The sequence below is a fragment of the Sphaerodactylus townsendi genome, linkage group LG01 (assembly GCF_021028975.2).
Source record: "Sphaerodactylus townsendi isolate TG3544 linkage group LG01, MPM_Stown_v2.3, whole genome shotgun sequence".
Lineage (NCBI taxonomy): Eukaryota > Metazoa > Chordata > Lepidosauria > Squamata > Sphaerodactylidae > Sphaerodactylus > Sphaerodactylus townsendi.
In genome coordinates, this window is record NC_059425.1 from 44,722,882 (window position 1) to 44,736,018 (window position 13,137).

The 13,137-nt window shown below is 43.5% G+C and overlaps 1 protein-coding gene across 10 annotated transcripts in view; it reads right to left on the reverse strand.

Moving 5' to 3' along the window:
• The window catches only part of MAP4K3 (mitogen-activated protein kinase kinase kinase kinase 3), an 84,456-nt gene extending 75,115 nt beyond the window's left edge, over positions 1-9,341 (reverse strand). For all 10 annotated transcript variants that reach the window (XM_048481934.1, XM_048481900.1, XM_048481943.1 and 7 more), the window contains exons 1-2: positions 9,031-9,341; positions 1,709-1,766 (exon numbers count right to left, since the gene is read on the reverse strand). In XM_048481934.1, the coding sequence (XP_048337891.1) occupies positions 1,709-1,766; positions 9,031-9,138 (166 nt within the window). In that variant the 5' untranslated portion in view covers positions 9,139-9,341. The remainder of the gene's footprint in view (positions 1-1,708; positions 1,767-9,030) is intronic.
• Positions 9,342-13,137: the final 3,796 nt, after the last annotated feature.

Below are 13,137 nucleotides of genomic sequence, written 5' to 3' on the forward strand. Positions count from 1 at the left end.
TGCTGGCAAATGGGGATGCTCCCTGGCTGAAAGGGCTTAGAAAGCTGACTAAACCTGGCTCTGGCCCTGGGAACGTCCCCTTTTGTGCTGGCACACTGGTGCTATGGCTGTGTCTTGGCACCTGGGCACTGCGCTGTTGCACAGTTCCCCAGAACCTGCATAAGATCCCCAATGCCAGCACAGGGGTCAGGCCACCCCCTCAGCCTTCCTCCCTTGCTGGGTTACATTGTTGGGACTGATGCTTATGCAATTCCTTTCATCTTCAGCATTCAGATTTTCAAAAGCTATAGATTTTTTTGGGCAAAAGTTAAGGAAAGGCTACATTAATACTGGCAGGAAGAAGTGCCAGATAATAGTCACTATGGTGAACTTTGCCATGCCACACCTGTGGCTGTTAGAAGTCCTGCACAGATCTACTGAGAGTTCCTGTGATCGATAATAATTGCACATATACTTTTCAGGGTTTTCTGTACAGTTATAAGAACCAGGAATAAAAGCATTTTTTAAAGTAAGCTCTGACACAACTCTGGAACCTGTACTAATCTGGTTACATGTAAGAAGGCAAGGCTGTGGATGCAGAGTAACACCACAATTTCTAATGTACATACAAACTACGCAGCCTCCCTGAATGTTTGCCTTGGCAAAGGCTACTGTACAGAAGGAAGTTTATTTCTTTGCTCTTTCCTCTGTAGTGCTGACCTGTAGGTGTTCTGACTTACAAAAGTCCTTGAAATATGATTTAGATCATGTTCTTAAATAGAACACACATAATTTCATGATAGTGTAATCTTATAGCAAGGCAAGGAAGCAGACATGAAAAAGAAAATGCTAACAGTTAGCACTATTTTCCCCCCATGTTATCAGTCTTGCTTAGATTCGTTTTAGCTTTGACAAAAAAGCTTGAAATGCAGAATTCTGCACTTTCAGGTGGTCAAGGAAGTTCTGGCCAGGAATAAACCAGCATCACATTCTGTTCATTTAAATACTGAAGGAACAGTGTTAGTAAGACATTTTCAATTAACTCAAGTGGGACTGAAGAGAATCCATAACAGGGACTTTGCTGTTTTGGTACCCAGCCCTTGAACTGGAATTAGGTGAGGCGTTGCCATGGGATGGGCATAGCTGTTGGGATGGGATGTCCTTTTGTATCTGTTCCCATTTTCTGGCTACTTTTAACATGGCTCAAAAGAGAAAATAATAAATACAAATCATTGTCATTAATATAAGAAAAATGGTAGAATGATATAGCTGGAATATTACAATTAGATTAATCTAACTATGTTCACAAATATGTAAGAAGATGAGCAACATAAATGACAGTCCAAGCGACGTATATAAACCTAAATTTAACTGCCAAAATAGTGTCCATCTAAAACGGCAGCTTTTTATTCCATCCCAAGATAAGTTTCAAAATGTATACATAAACAAACTGTATTTACTAACATTCAGCAGATACAAAGCATTCTTGAAATAATCCCTGCTATCTTTTTCTTGATTTTATGAACCAGAAGGCCTTCCTTCTCACACTCTCTTCAGTTATTCTTGATATCTTACTGAAATGTTAACTGAATATTGCTAAAAATTATTCAGAGAAATAAGTCACAAAAATGCCTATAATTCACTTAAAATTAATAAATAAAACAAAGCAGGGATGTGGATTGGTAAATGTACTGACAGCAACTGGGAACCAGAGAAAGAGATTGCTTACCTGGTTCTAATTTTATTACTTTAATCGCTGCCAATTCACTTGTGTTAACATTCCGTGCCTATTAAAAAAAATAAAGTATTTTTAGATCCAGAAAAACAATAGCAATTGCTATTAAGTTCTTAAACAACTTTGAATCCTTCTAAGAGAAAGTTGGGTTAAATTACTGTAAAGAAAAGCATGGCTACGCATATTAACATAACTTGGTGTCTTATGTTCCCATAGCTGTTCATACTAGGCTGAATCCAGACTGACAATATCAATTGATTTCCCCTTCCCACTGCAGCACCCCACTCCTGGTCCTTTTTTCAGGGTCCCATGTTTTTCAGGATTAGCATTTCATAGACGTCAGCAGGCTGCAGAGGGAAGCGTAAAGGAAGGAAAGTTCCAAGGCACTGAAGGAAAATTTAGTCTTGATTCAACCCATACAGAATAGTGGTACAATTTAAAATGCTTCTGGGACTTTTGATGAAGTTAATGACAAATACCCCTTTAACGAACTGTTTGGTATGATGGCATTTACTGCTAGTGGTTGATTTGCATCTAATTAACAACTCCTGTACACAAATACATAATAATAACAATAATATTTAATATTTATAAAGTACTTAAAGATCTGAACTAAGTTAATTCTATAAAGTACCTAAAAGATTTGTACGAAACTAAGGTAACTTATTCTTACTCTCCAGGTTCATAATCTAAATGAGATATATGAGGATCATGGGGTCATCAAAAAGTGCAATTTATTATTTAGAACTGTGATAGTATTTGAATCTTTGTAAAATATGCCAAACTGAAAGAATTGTCAGAGAGGCATTTGAACTGTGCCATTAAACCCCCCCAATCATTTTGCAATGACCTTGCCAGATTGTGCCTGTTTTTTATTACATATCAGTGTGAACTATAGTATTATGGTAACCTTTCCGGAATCATTAATCTCCTAATATAATCTAGTATTAACAATTATTGGCAAGATTTAAACTGCAGCTCATTCACAAATTTGGTTTATAGCTGTTTGTATACTTGGGCATTAAATTTGTTTTTAAATGTTATAATAATTGCTGTTGCTTTTAAGCTGTTAGCTACTCTGGGCCCCCACTGCACAAGGGGAGGGGAGAGGACAGAGACTAATGTCCCACACCAGAGCTCTGACCACAGGAAAGTAACTGCAAGGATATCAGCCAGACCTAAAAGAGCTACCTGAACATCTGAGGAGCCAGTCCAGGTTAGGTGACAAAGCCCACTCTAAGAGCTTCCAAGCTGGAAATAACTTTTGTTCTGAATAATAATAAAAGGATTCGGCTTGCTGTCTCATTAAGAACATAAGAACATAAGAACAAGTCAGCTGGATCAGACCAGAGTACATCTAGTCCAGCTCTCTGCTACTCGCAGTGGCCCACCAGGTGCCTTTGGGAGCTCACATGTAGGATGTGAAAGCAATGACCTTCTGTGGCTGTTGCTCCCGATCACCTGGTCTGTTAAGGCATTTGCAATCTCAGATCAAAGAGGATCAAGATTGGTAGCCATAAATCAACTTCTCCTCCATAAATCTGTCCAAGCCCCTTTTAAAGCTATCCAGGTTAGTTCAAATTTGCCAGCATCTTGCTATGTCCAATTTCATCCCTGATTCTTGGGCTCTGCAACCTGCACTTGAAGAGAAACTGGATTGAACAATTACTGGCTTAAATCTGTCCTGCCTTTGTAATTATAAGGACACTGCTAATTTCCACAGAATTGATAAGATATTTCAACATTTAAAGGTACCAATGTAGTGACACCAACTGTCTAATTACACTACTGAATAAAGTACCATGAATAAATGTGTAGGGTCTGCTTAAAGAAGAAGAGTTTGGATTTATACTCCTTCCCCCCCACACACACACTGTAAGAAGACTCAAAGGGGCTTAAAATCTCCTGCCCCCCCCCCCAACAAACACTCTGAGAGGTGGGTGGGACTGAGAGAGCTCCGAAGAGCTGTGAATAGCCCAAGGTCACCCAGCTGGCATATATTGGAGAGCACAAGCTAATCTGGTTCACCAGATAAGCTTCCACAGCTCAAGTGGAAAGCAAAGAATCAAAACAGTTCTCCAGATTAGAGTGCACTTGCTCTTAACCACTACACCACTGCTTAAAGAGAACTATGTATTTTCTGTTTACAAATGAAAAAAATTATTAAAAGGGGAGTGAAAGTAACCAGCATAGAGTTTTTTCTTCTAAGTAAAGTAATCCAGATACACTATGAAATAGCAGGTTTTAAAAATAAAAGCTTTCTTTATTTTTAGTTTACATATTTCAAAATATATGAGCACATATTTCTAATAAGTTTTACATATAATCATAGATACATATAAAAACTACTTCTCCAGCTATACCCTCCTATGTTCCGCAGTATGGGAAAGGGCCAAAATGACCCAATGGATGAAAACCAGAGAGGCCTCACTTTCACCCAAGCACTTCAGCCTTGCAAAGTTTGCCTTTGTTGTTGCTGTAAAGGGTCCAATAAGTTACAATATGCTGCATCAACTGTAGCTGCATGACACTTCCTGGCAATTTGTACAGGTTCTTGATCTGTCTTGCTCTGAGGAACTGAGAGTCTTTCCAATCCTTCGAAGAGATGCCTGAACCCCCTTCAGTAGTACAGGAGGTGGCCCTTACAGAGTTTCACCATAAGCAAGTTGAACAAGTGCAAAAATGAAGAACAGAGCAAACGAGAGCTGTGCCAAAACCAGGCCCTATCTATTACCCCTGCAGCAGCTACTGAAAACTGTTCAGCAGCCAGCCAGCAGGCAGGAGGTGGCCCAAATCCAACTCTCCAAGTTTGCATCAAGAATCATTTTCTATTCAGTGTTGTACTTTAACTGTTTTGTGCAATGCTAATCCTCTTAGTTGCCTGAAGCATGCCTGTGGAGTTAAAATATAATTCTGATGAAGGTTAACTGTGCCAACAGAGCCAATCATTGCTGTACCAGCGTTGTAAGAAGTTGTAGAAAGCAAAATAAACTGTGGGATTGCATACAGTTTTTATGCCTATCATGTGGTTGAGTCTCTGTTCTACCCTCACCCTAAAAACAAATTTGCTTGCATAATGTAAAGTTTCCCTGTGCCTGGTTTCACAAATGATTAAAACTCATCCCAAAAGAACAAGGCAATAAATAAGAAGTCACCATTTCATACGAAATGCCAAATAATGAATAAAATTATCAACAACCTGTACAATATGATGTCTCGAACACTGGTCAGCATGATAGGGATCTTACAATCCTCAAAACAAGTCAGCCAAGAAAATTCAAAGTTCATTAGCATAAAAAGCCTGTATGTGGTATAAACAGTTCAGTTTAATAGACACTATTTCCTATTACCTTGTCCTGTGAGAGAAATAGAAGCAAGATGATAGCATGAATATTGCATGGTACTCTTCAAAGAGTATGTCATTACCACTACCAATCAAAGCAGAGCTCTCTATACATCCAGTCCCAGAATGCCTCTGCTTTATTACGGAGAGAAGAATCCATTTGGAATGCAAATGATAATTCTGTGCATCTCAGAAATCTTTCTACTGAAAAGCTGACTCAGCAATTACTTCATGCTAGAGAAAAAAACCCTGTATGCTTCATACCTTGGTTACCTTGTGCTGACCTCTTCTATGTTCCAGCGACACTGCAGGACTAACACTGTGAGTTTCCCACTGAAAGCTGATTTATCTTTTGCTGTCTATATTCAGTCTCGTTTATGACCCAGATGTGTTACAGAAGCTACCCTACTTGTCAGATAGATGCTGACAACCAACCGAGGGAGTGTGTCCTGAAAATTTCAGTTACTTTTACTATCACTGATTCTGGTATTCTTTTCGGCAATACACCCAGGATGGGAAATTCTGTTTTATGGCAGTTTTGGTCCCATCCACTCTCTCAAGACTAAGTTCCACAAGCGGATCTGAGTGAGGGTTGAGCTTAGCCCCATGGCCTACTGGGTGACCTAATATTCTGTCCTGTCCCTATGCTTTCAACATACACATGAAACTACTGGGACAGAGAATCTAGAGATACGGGGAAAGCGTCATCAATATGCTGATGACATGCAGTTCTCTCTCTCCTTTCCATCTAATTCCAGGGAGGCAGTGGGAATACTAAACTGGTGAAGGACTGAATGAGGCTAAATAACAAGAATAAACTGGACAGAAGTGCAGTGGATCAGGAACAAGTTACATGGGAACAGGTCACAGAGTTGAAAGGGACCTTGCAGGCTAACTGCAACCCCTGCTCAAAGCAGACAACTCCAAACAACAGCACTCCAGCCAGATGGCTGTCCAGCCTCTGCATTAAAACCTCCATTGAGGGACAAGCCAACACACTCCCTTCCTACTGGTAACTGGCTCCACTTTCAAACCACTCTTAACCATTGAAAAGTTTCTCCTACTATTCATCCAAAGTCTACATTCCTGCAACTTAACCGCATTAGATCTAGCCTTGCCCTCAGGAGCATCAGAGAAATATTCTTTGCTTTCTTCCATGTGTCAGCCTTTCAGATATTTGAAGACAGCAATTATGTCTCCCCTCAGTCTTCTCCAGGCTAAACATACCCAGTTTCTTCAATCTTTGCTTGTAGGACTTGTTTTCCAGACCAAACTGTGCACAACCTGTTCTCCTCATCTCTTTGAAAGATGAAGCTTGCAACATGGGCGCTCCTAGGTTCATCACTGTCTCTGGATGAGCAGGTATCAGAGATGTCCGACAGTATATTTTAAGCTGGTTTGTTGACTACAGCAGTCTGTGCGAAAAGCAGCTCTGGCCACTCTGATACATGCCTTGACAACATTCAGATGTGTTAAAAGTTGTTCGGCTATCCTGAAATAGATTTCCTCAAGGCCGCCCAATGAAGACACCACTATGATGGTTGGAATGTAGTTCTGTTGAGTCCTAGTCCAATGTTCTACTGATGCATACTGTGCAACCTCTGATCTGCTACTTTCAGGTTAAATGGCCACTTTGTATAACTTCTTCTCTACCCCCCCCCCCCCACACATATTGAATATATTTCACATGGAATACTAACAAGTTCACAAAGAAAATCTGTAAGTATTTCATGTAAAATATATCCATGACCGGGGGGGGGGGGGGGTAGACTGAATGATATATTTTTAAAAAGAAATTAATCCTAATGTCATGAGCTTTTTTCGAAGTTCTCCTGGACAGTCAACCACACTTCTCACAACTGCAAAGTTTTAAGAAGAAGTGCTTGGGTTTATACCCCGCATTTCTCAATCAGGGAATCTCAAAACAGTTTACAAACTCCACAACAGCACCTTGTGAGACAAGACTCCAGGCACTCTGAACTTGGTCAGTCATGCATTGTTTCAGATTGTTAAGTATTTATAGTTATGCTCACCTTCTTTATTTCATTAGCTCTCTAGTTTTCATTGCTTGGGGGTTGGTAAACTAAAAGACAATCACCACAGAAAAGCTATACTGCAATCTAAATTGTTTTCAGTACAACTGAAGGAGAAAGGTCATACATCTAATGCAATGGTTCTCAACCTTCCTAATGCCGCGACCCTTTAATACAGTTCCTCATGTTGTGGTGACCCCCAACCATAAAATTGGTATATATAAAATATAAAAAGACTGTTTTCCGATGGTCTTAGGCGACACCCAGGTTGAGAACCACTGATCTAATGCTTTCCTACAATTTAGATTAATGTTAATATGGTGCTATGAAGAAGCCCTAAAGTTCTGTACAAGTGAGGCACTAGTAGTGAAGGCAAGCACAGAGGCAAGCACTGTTTCTCTACAGTTTTACTCCCCAACTCACACCACACCCAAGCATCACTCTTCTCATATCCTTCTTTTATCAGCACATGGCTACATCATAGTTTCACAAGAAGGCTGGCAAGGATCTGAAGGCTAGGACCTAGTAGGCCTCTCCACAACCCAGCTCTATGCAGGAATATGAAATTGACACCCCCTCTGAGAGTCCATCATCTACCAAATGCAAGAGAAGATATCGGAGACTTCATTATTTGGAATGGGAGAAAGATCTCTTGTGCACACACACATACTCCCTGTCATTCTTGATAGCACACTTGACAGTTTCTTGATTACTTTGATAGAGGGCAGATTCGGGACAGATTAAAAAGTATTTCCTCACAACACAATTTCTGGTAGTCACTGGCACAGGATGTATTCATGGCCACTAACTTAGATAGCTTTAAAGGTGAAATAGATAAATTCAGGGGCAATTAACTTAAGAATGCCAGAAAATGGGCGGGCAAGATGTCGTGGAGGCTTTAGATTCTGTGCCCAATCTTTAGACCTGTCACTGTGATCTGCCACTGTGGAAAACAAAGTGGTGGACTAGATGGACCATTGGTCTTATTCAGAAGGGCTTTTCTTACGGCTTATGGTTCCTTAAGAATATGATGAATCTGACAGATGTAGGTTCAAATCCCCAATCTTCCATGAAGTGTACTGAAAGACCAAGGGATAGTAACTCCTCTGCAGTTTAACTTGCTTCATGGTGTTGCTGTGAGCATAACAAGGAGTGGAAGAATCTTGTGTGCCACTCCGGACTTCTTGCGGGAAAGGTGGGATGAAAATTAGGCAGATAGGATAGATTAGGAGACACAGGTGTGCCAAATTCAGAGAGGACTTCACCAACAAATCTTGCTAGGGAGATTGCATCCAGATGTGCACAAAGAAGGAACATAGATTAGGGTGTGTGTGTGTGTGGAAGGATTGTTCATCAGCAAGTCCAAAGTGGAAGGAACAGGCAAGGGTTATGGCTGCAGATGTAGACTAAAAGTCAAACCCTAACAAGGGGTAAGAAAAGCAAGATTGCCTGGGTGTTGAGCTTAGGATGCCAGGTTAGCAGAAGTTTTGGGTTTCTTTGTTTATAAACAGGTAAGTTTGTGCAAGGTGGCAATGACAAACCTGGTGAAGGAGGAAAGATCTGTGGATGCAGCCCTACTCCCAAAAACACAGTTAATATCAAGTACATTTACTCCCCATATCCAACCCCTTCTAAAGGACAGGGGAACTGTCACCACAGACCTCCCCACTCACATTGTTCAGGATCTCATCATGATGACTTGGAAAAGAGGGAGCGAGGACTGGAAGTGAGAAGAACACAAAAAAGGCACGGGGGAAGGCCTTGGTGGGAAGGTGTCTTGCGGTCAAACCCTCTCTTCCAAAAAGGGAGGCAAGAGAAGGAGGCTGCGTTGTTGCTGTGCGTTGCAGGGGGGAGGGGAGCGACTTGGCTTCCAGGATGGCCGAGGGAGGGAGGGAGGCGGGCGACGAGGGAGCACCAGAGGCAGGTGTCAGGCCGTTTACCTTATAGACGTCGCCGTAGGTGCCGCTGCCTATGCGCTGGATGAGCTCAAAGTCCTCCTGCGGGTTCCTGCGGGACAGGTCGCACACCCGCCCCCCGCCGACACTCATGGCGCGCCGCCGCTCGGAGGAGGAGGGAGCGGCGCCCCCCTCACCTGGCTCAGTCGCCGCCACACGGGAGGAGGGGGAAGGAAGGAGGGTAAACAGGTGGGTGGGGGAATAGGAAGGGGGAGGGAGAAAAGGCTCGCGGCGATCACCACCACCAGTGCCACCTCCCCCTGGCCTGACCAGCCAACATGGCGCCCGCAGCTGTCTTCTGCGCAAGCGCGCGGAGCTCTAGGCCGTCCGGCGGCTCTCTTGATAGGTTGGGAGGGGGAGCGGAATCTCCTGAGCGCTCTGGAGGAGGCGGGGCCAGGCGCCAGCGCGAGACCGGAGAGATACGCTCACGTGTGCAAGTCGGGGTATGGTCTCTACCTGCGCGCTCGAGGCCACCTCCTGGAAGAAGCGAGTGCTGCCCGAAGGGAGCTGAGGCGCGGGATCGGAGGCTTGATCTTTGCTCTGCTGACGAGGCATGGCAAAACCCCAATTCCCCTCGACTTACCTCATAAAGGACGTGCAGAGCCTCCCTCGGATGGAGCAGGAGCAGCAGGGTAAAAATTCAGAATAAGAGGTTCTCATCATCCACTAATGTTTCAGTACAGGTGATCATTACCTAACCGCATCACCCCATACGTCCCCGTACGGCCTCTCCGATCGGTTGGTGGTCCCTGGTGGTCCCTGGCCCCTCGATGATACGGCTGGCCTCCACACGGGCCAGAGCCTTTACGGCTCTGGCCCCGGCCTGGTGGAACGCTCTTCCTCCAGCTGTCCGGGCCCTGTGGGACCTTGTTGAGTTCCGCAGGGCCTGTAAGACGGAGCTGTTCCGCTGGGCCTTTGGAGGTACCAGCCGTTGATGGTGCCCCCGCCCTTGGCCCGGCCCTGATACTGATACTTGGGCCGGGCCCTGACATCTGGGCTAGCTGCCATCTCAGACTCGCCATTCCTCCCTTTTGGAAGGGGGGAGGGAACTTTTAGGTTAGAATGCTGGACGCCCCCCCCTTTTTTGGGGGGGAGGGGATGAGATTACAATAGTAGATTATTGAACGCCATCTATTTTACTGTAAATTATTATATTTATTAGGAATGTTTTATGGTTGTCGCTGCTTTTAAAATGTTTTAAGTATTTACATTGTTTTCTTTTTGCTGTACACCGCCCAGAGCCCTCCGGGGATGGGGCGGTATAAAAGCTTAAAAAATAAATAAAAAAATAAATAAATCATTAGAAACCAAGGTGTGTGCTTCCCTTCCCTGCTCCGCCATGATTTGTTGTTGATTTTTTTCTGGTGTTACGAGGAAGATAACAGAAATGACCCAAGCGATTGGACCCGCTGGTGCCCAGCTGCTGGAGGCAGAGGGAACTATATAGTTTAATTTCCTGTACTCTAGGAAGATTTTGAATTATTCCCTCTTCCCCTCCCCCTACGCTACAGGCTCTAGTACCACCCCACATCAAAACTATGGCCCTTTCCCAGATACCATGAAGGTGTCATCCTAAAGCTGCATTATGAATAGCAGCCACTAGATTAGAACTCAAATGACAGCCTCCCCCCATCCTGTAATTATAGTGGTGGAAGGTGCTGTCAAGTTGCATCTAAATTATGGCAACGCTGTGATTTTCAAGGCAAGAGAAGTTCAGAGGTGATTTGCCATAGCCTACCACTGTATAGTGACCTGGTCTTCTTTCCAAATATTGCTTAGTTAGTTTCCAAGATCTGTGTCATCCAGGTCCGGTCCCTTGTGCAATAATCATGCAAAAATAGGCATGAACAAGGAAACAAGCGTAAAAAGCCATTGTGATATAATCCCGTCCTTTTTATATGAAGCCAGGGCACTATACATCCTTCTCTGACATTTAGTCCCATAAGCTTGTGAAAGATGATCACCCAGCGAGTTTCATGGTAGAAGGAGGATTCGAGCACACAGGGCTTTGAACCAAAGTTTCAGCCCAGCACTCTAACTAGTAAGCCAGGTTGGCTCCATTTTCTACATATACACAGCATGGCCTTAAAAAGTGCAAATAGGGGAATACTTTAAGTCAGGGGCGTAACGAGGCAAACTGTAGCCCTGGGCAAAACCTGAGTTGGAAATTGTCCTGATGGGACCCCCCAAGTTTGGTACAGTTTGGTTCAGGGGGTCCAAAGTTATGGACCCGCAAAGGGGGTGCCCCTTTCTTTGCTAAGGAGATGGAGGCTACCCTTTTGAGGGTCCAATAACTCCCCCCCCGAACCAAACTGCACCAAACTTGGTGTGTGCCATCATGACAGTCTCCAGATGATACCCTGAAATTTTGGTGCTGATATGTCCAAAATGCGCCCCCTGCAGGAACATCCCAGAAATTTGCCCAAGAATCTTTGTTCTGCATTGAGTTTTCTGCATCTGCATTGAGTTTTCTGCATTGCTGTCAATGGGGGCTGCAGGCTGTGGGGGGGGGGGGGGCACGTTTCTGAAAGCACAGTCTCAAAAATTTCATGGTCTCATCAGGAGACTTCCCTAATGATACCCCCCAGGTTTGGTGCAGTTTGGTTCAGGGGGGGCAACGTTATGGACCCTCAAAACTGTAGCCCTTCTCCTATTAGCTCCCATTGGAAACAATGGGGAATGGGGGCACCCGCTTTGGGACTCCCTGAACCAAACCTCACCAAACTTGGGGGGCAGCATAAGGACTTGATCGTCCTGATGATACAGCTGGAAATTTGAACGTGCTGAGTAATGATAAAGGCACTCTCGCGCCCCCTGCAGGCCAATGAAGTGGAAAACCACTAAAATATCCAAAAGCGAACAGGCCTGCACGTTTTTTTTTTTTGAATTGCCCCGTAAGGTAGTGCCCTGGCTGAACGGCTGCGCTGCCTGCCCAATGGGCATTACGCCCCTGCTTTAAGTCGACACCCAACTAAGCATGCAACAACAGAAAGAACACGTTGAAATTGAGAAAAAAGGTAAAAGGTTCAATCACCACCAGTAAGGGATTGCATACCCTGCAGATGAATGAAGACTACAGTATACGTGCACACTGGAATCCATATCTCAGCCTGAGTTAGTGATATTATTCACAGCCATCTTAGTTCCGAGTAAGATGCAAGTTACATCCAAGCAGTTTACCAGTTTCCTTCTCCACCAACTGCTGGATAGAGAGAGGGTCTGAGTGTTCAACTATCTCTGCTCAAACAAAATGCTATCTATTCTGGATTAACAGAGTATTTAGAAATCCTTAGGTTTAAGTTCTCACAGTCTCTGCCTTCAGACCTCTGTTCAACCAACATCATCACTTCCAAAGAAACATTCTACTGTCTCAAGCTCTCCCTTCAGATGGAATTGTGTGTAAATTAATGTGCACTTGAGGTCTTGGGGCAGCATGATTTTAAACCTCCAGGTGATCTGGACTCTTTAATTAATTTTCGCTTGCATAAATTAAGTGTCCAAACATATTTGAGGTTTTTTTAAAAAATTCAGTATGTATATATACATATACTTTGGGAAATATATACTGGAGCCATCTAGTGGCTGCACATGATACTGTAGGTGAGAAACTGTGGCTAACACTAAATTATCAACCTTGTGGGAATTAAAGTATTTGCTGTAATACAATGCATGTGCAAATGATAAAGCTAAGATATTAGCATTTGTGGTTGAGGCTGTGCTAATTCTTGTCCACCATGACCTCTTGGGATTAAAGAGTGTCCATGCTTGAAATGGAAGAACAGAACTGGAAGGGGGGGGGGGGTTCCTATTTGGATGTAAGTCTTTCAGGCAAGATCTTGACCTGTTTTAGCGCAAGGCTGGAGAAGGTATCTCTGGGAAGAGATGGAACTAAAGCAATAGTACACCAAGCTTCTTTTGAGTTGATATATTTGTTATTGTTTGTTGAATCACTGAACTGAGAGTGGCTGCTGTTATGTTATGCATCTTCCTTTACACTTGTGCTAAAATCATTTACTGGGGAGGAGGGAAGACTTCCACACAGCACCACTGATGTAAAACTGTAGGAGCTGTTGTAGGCTAGGCAGTTTAGTT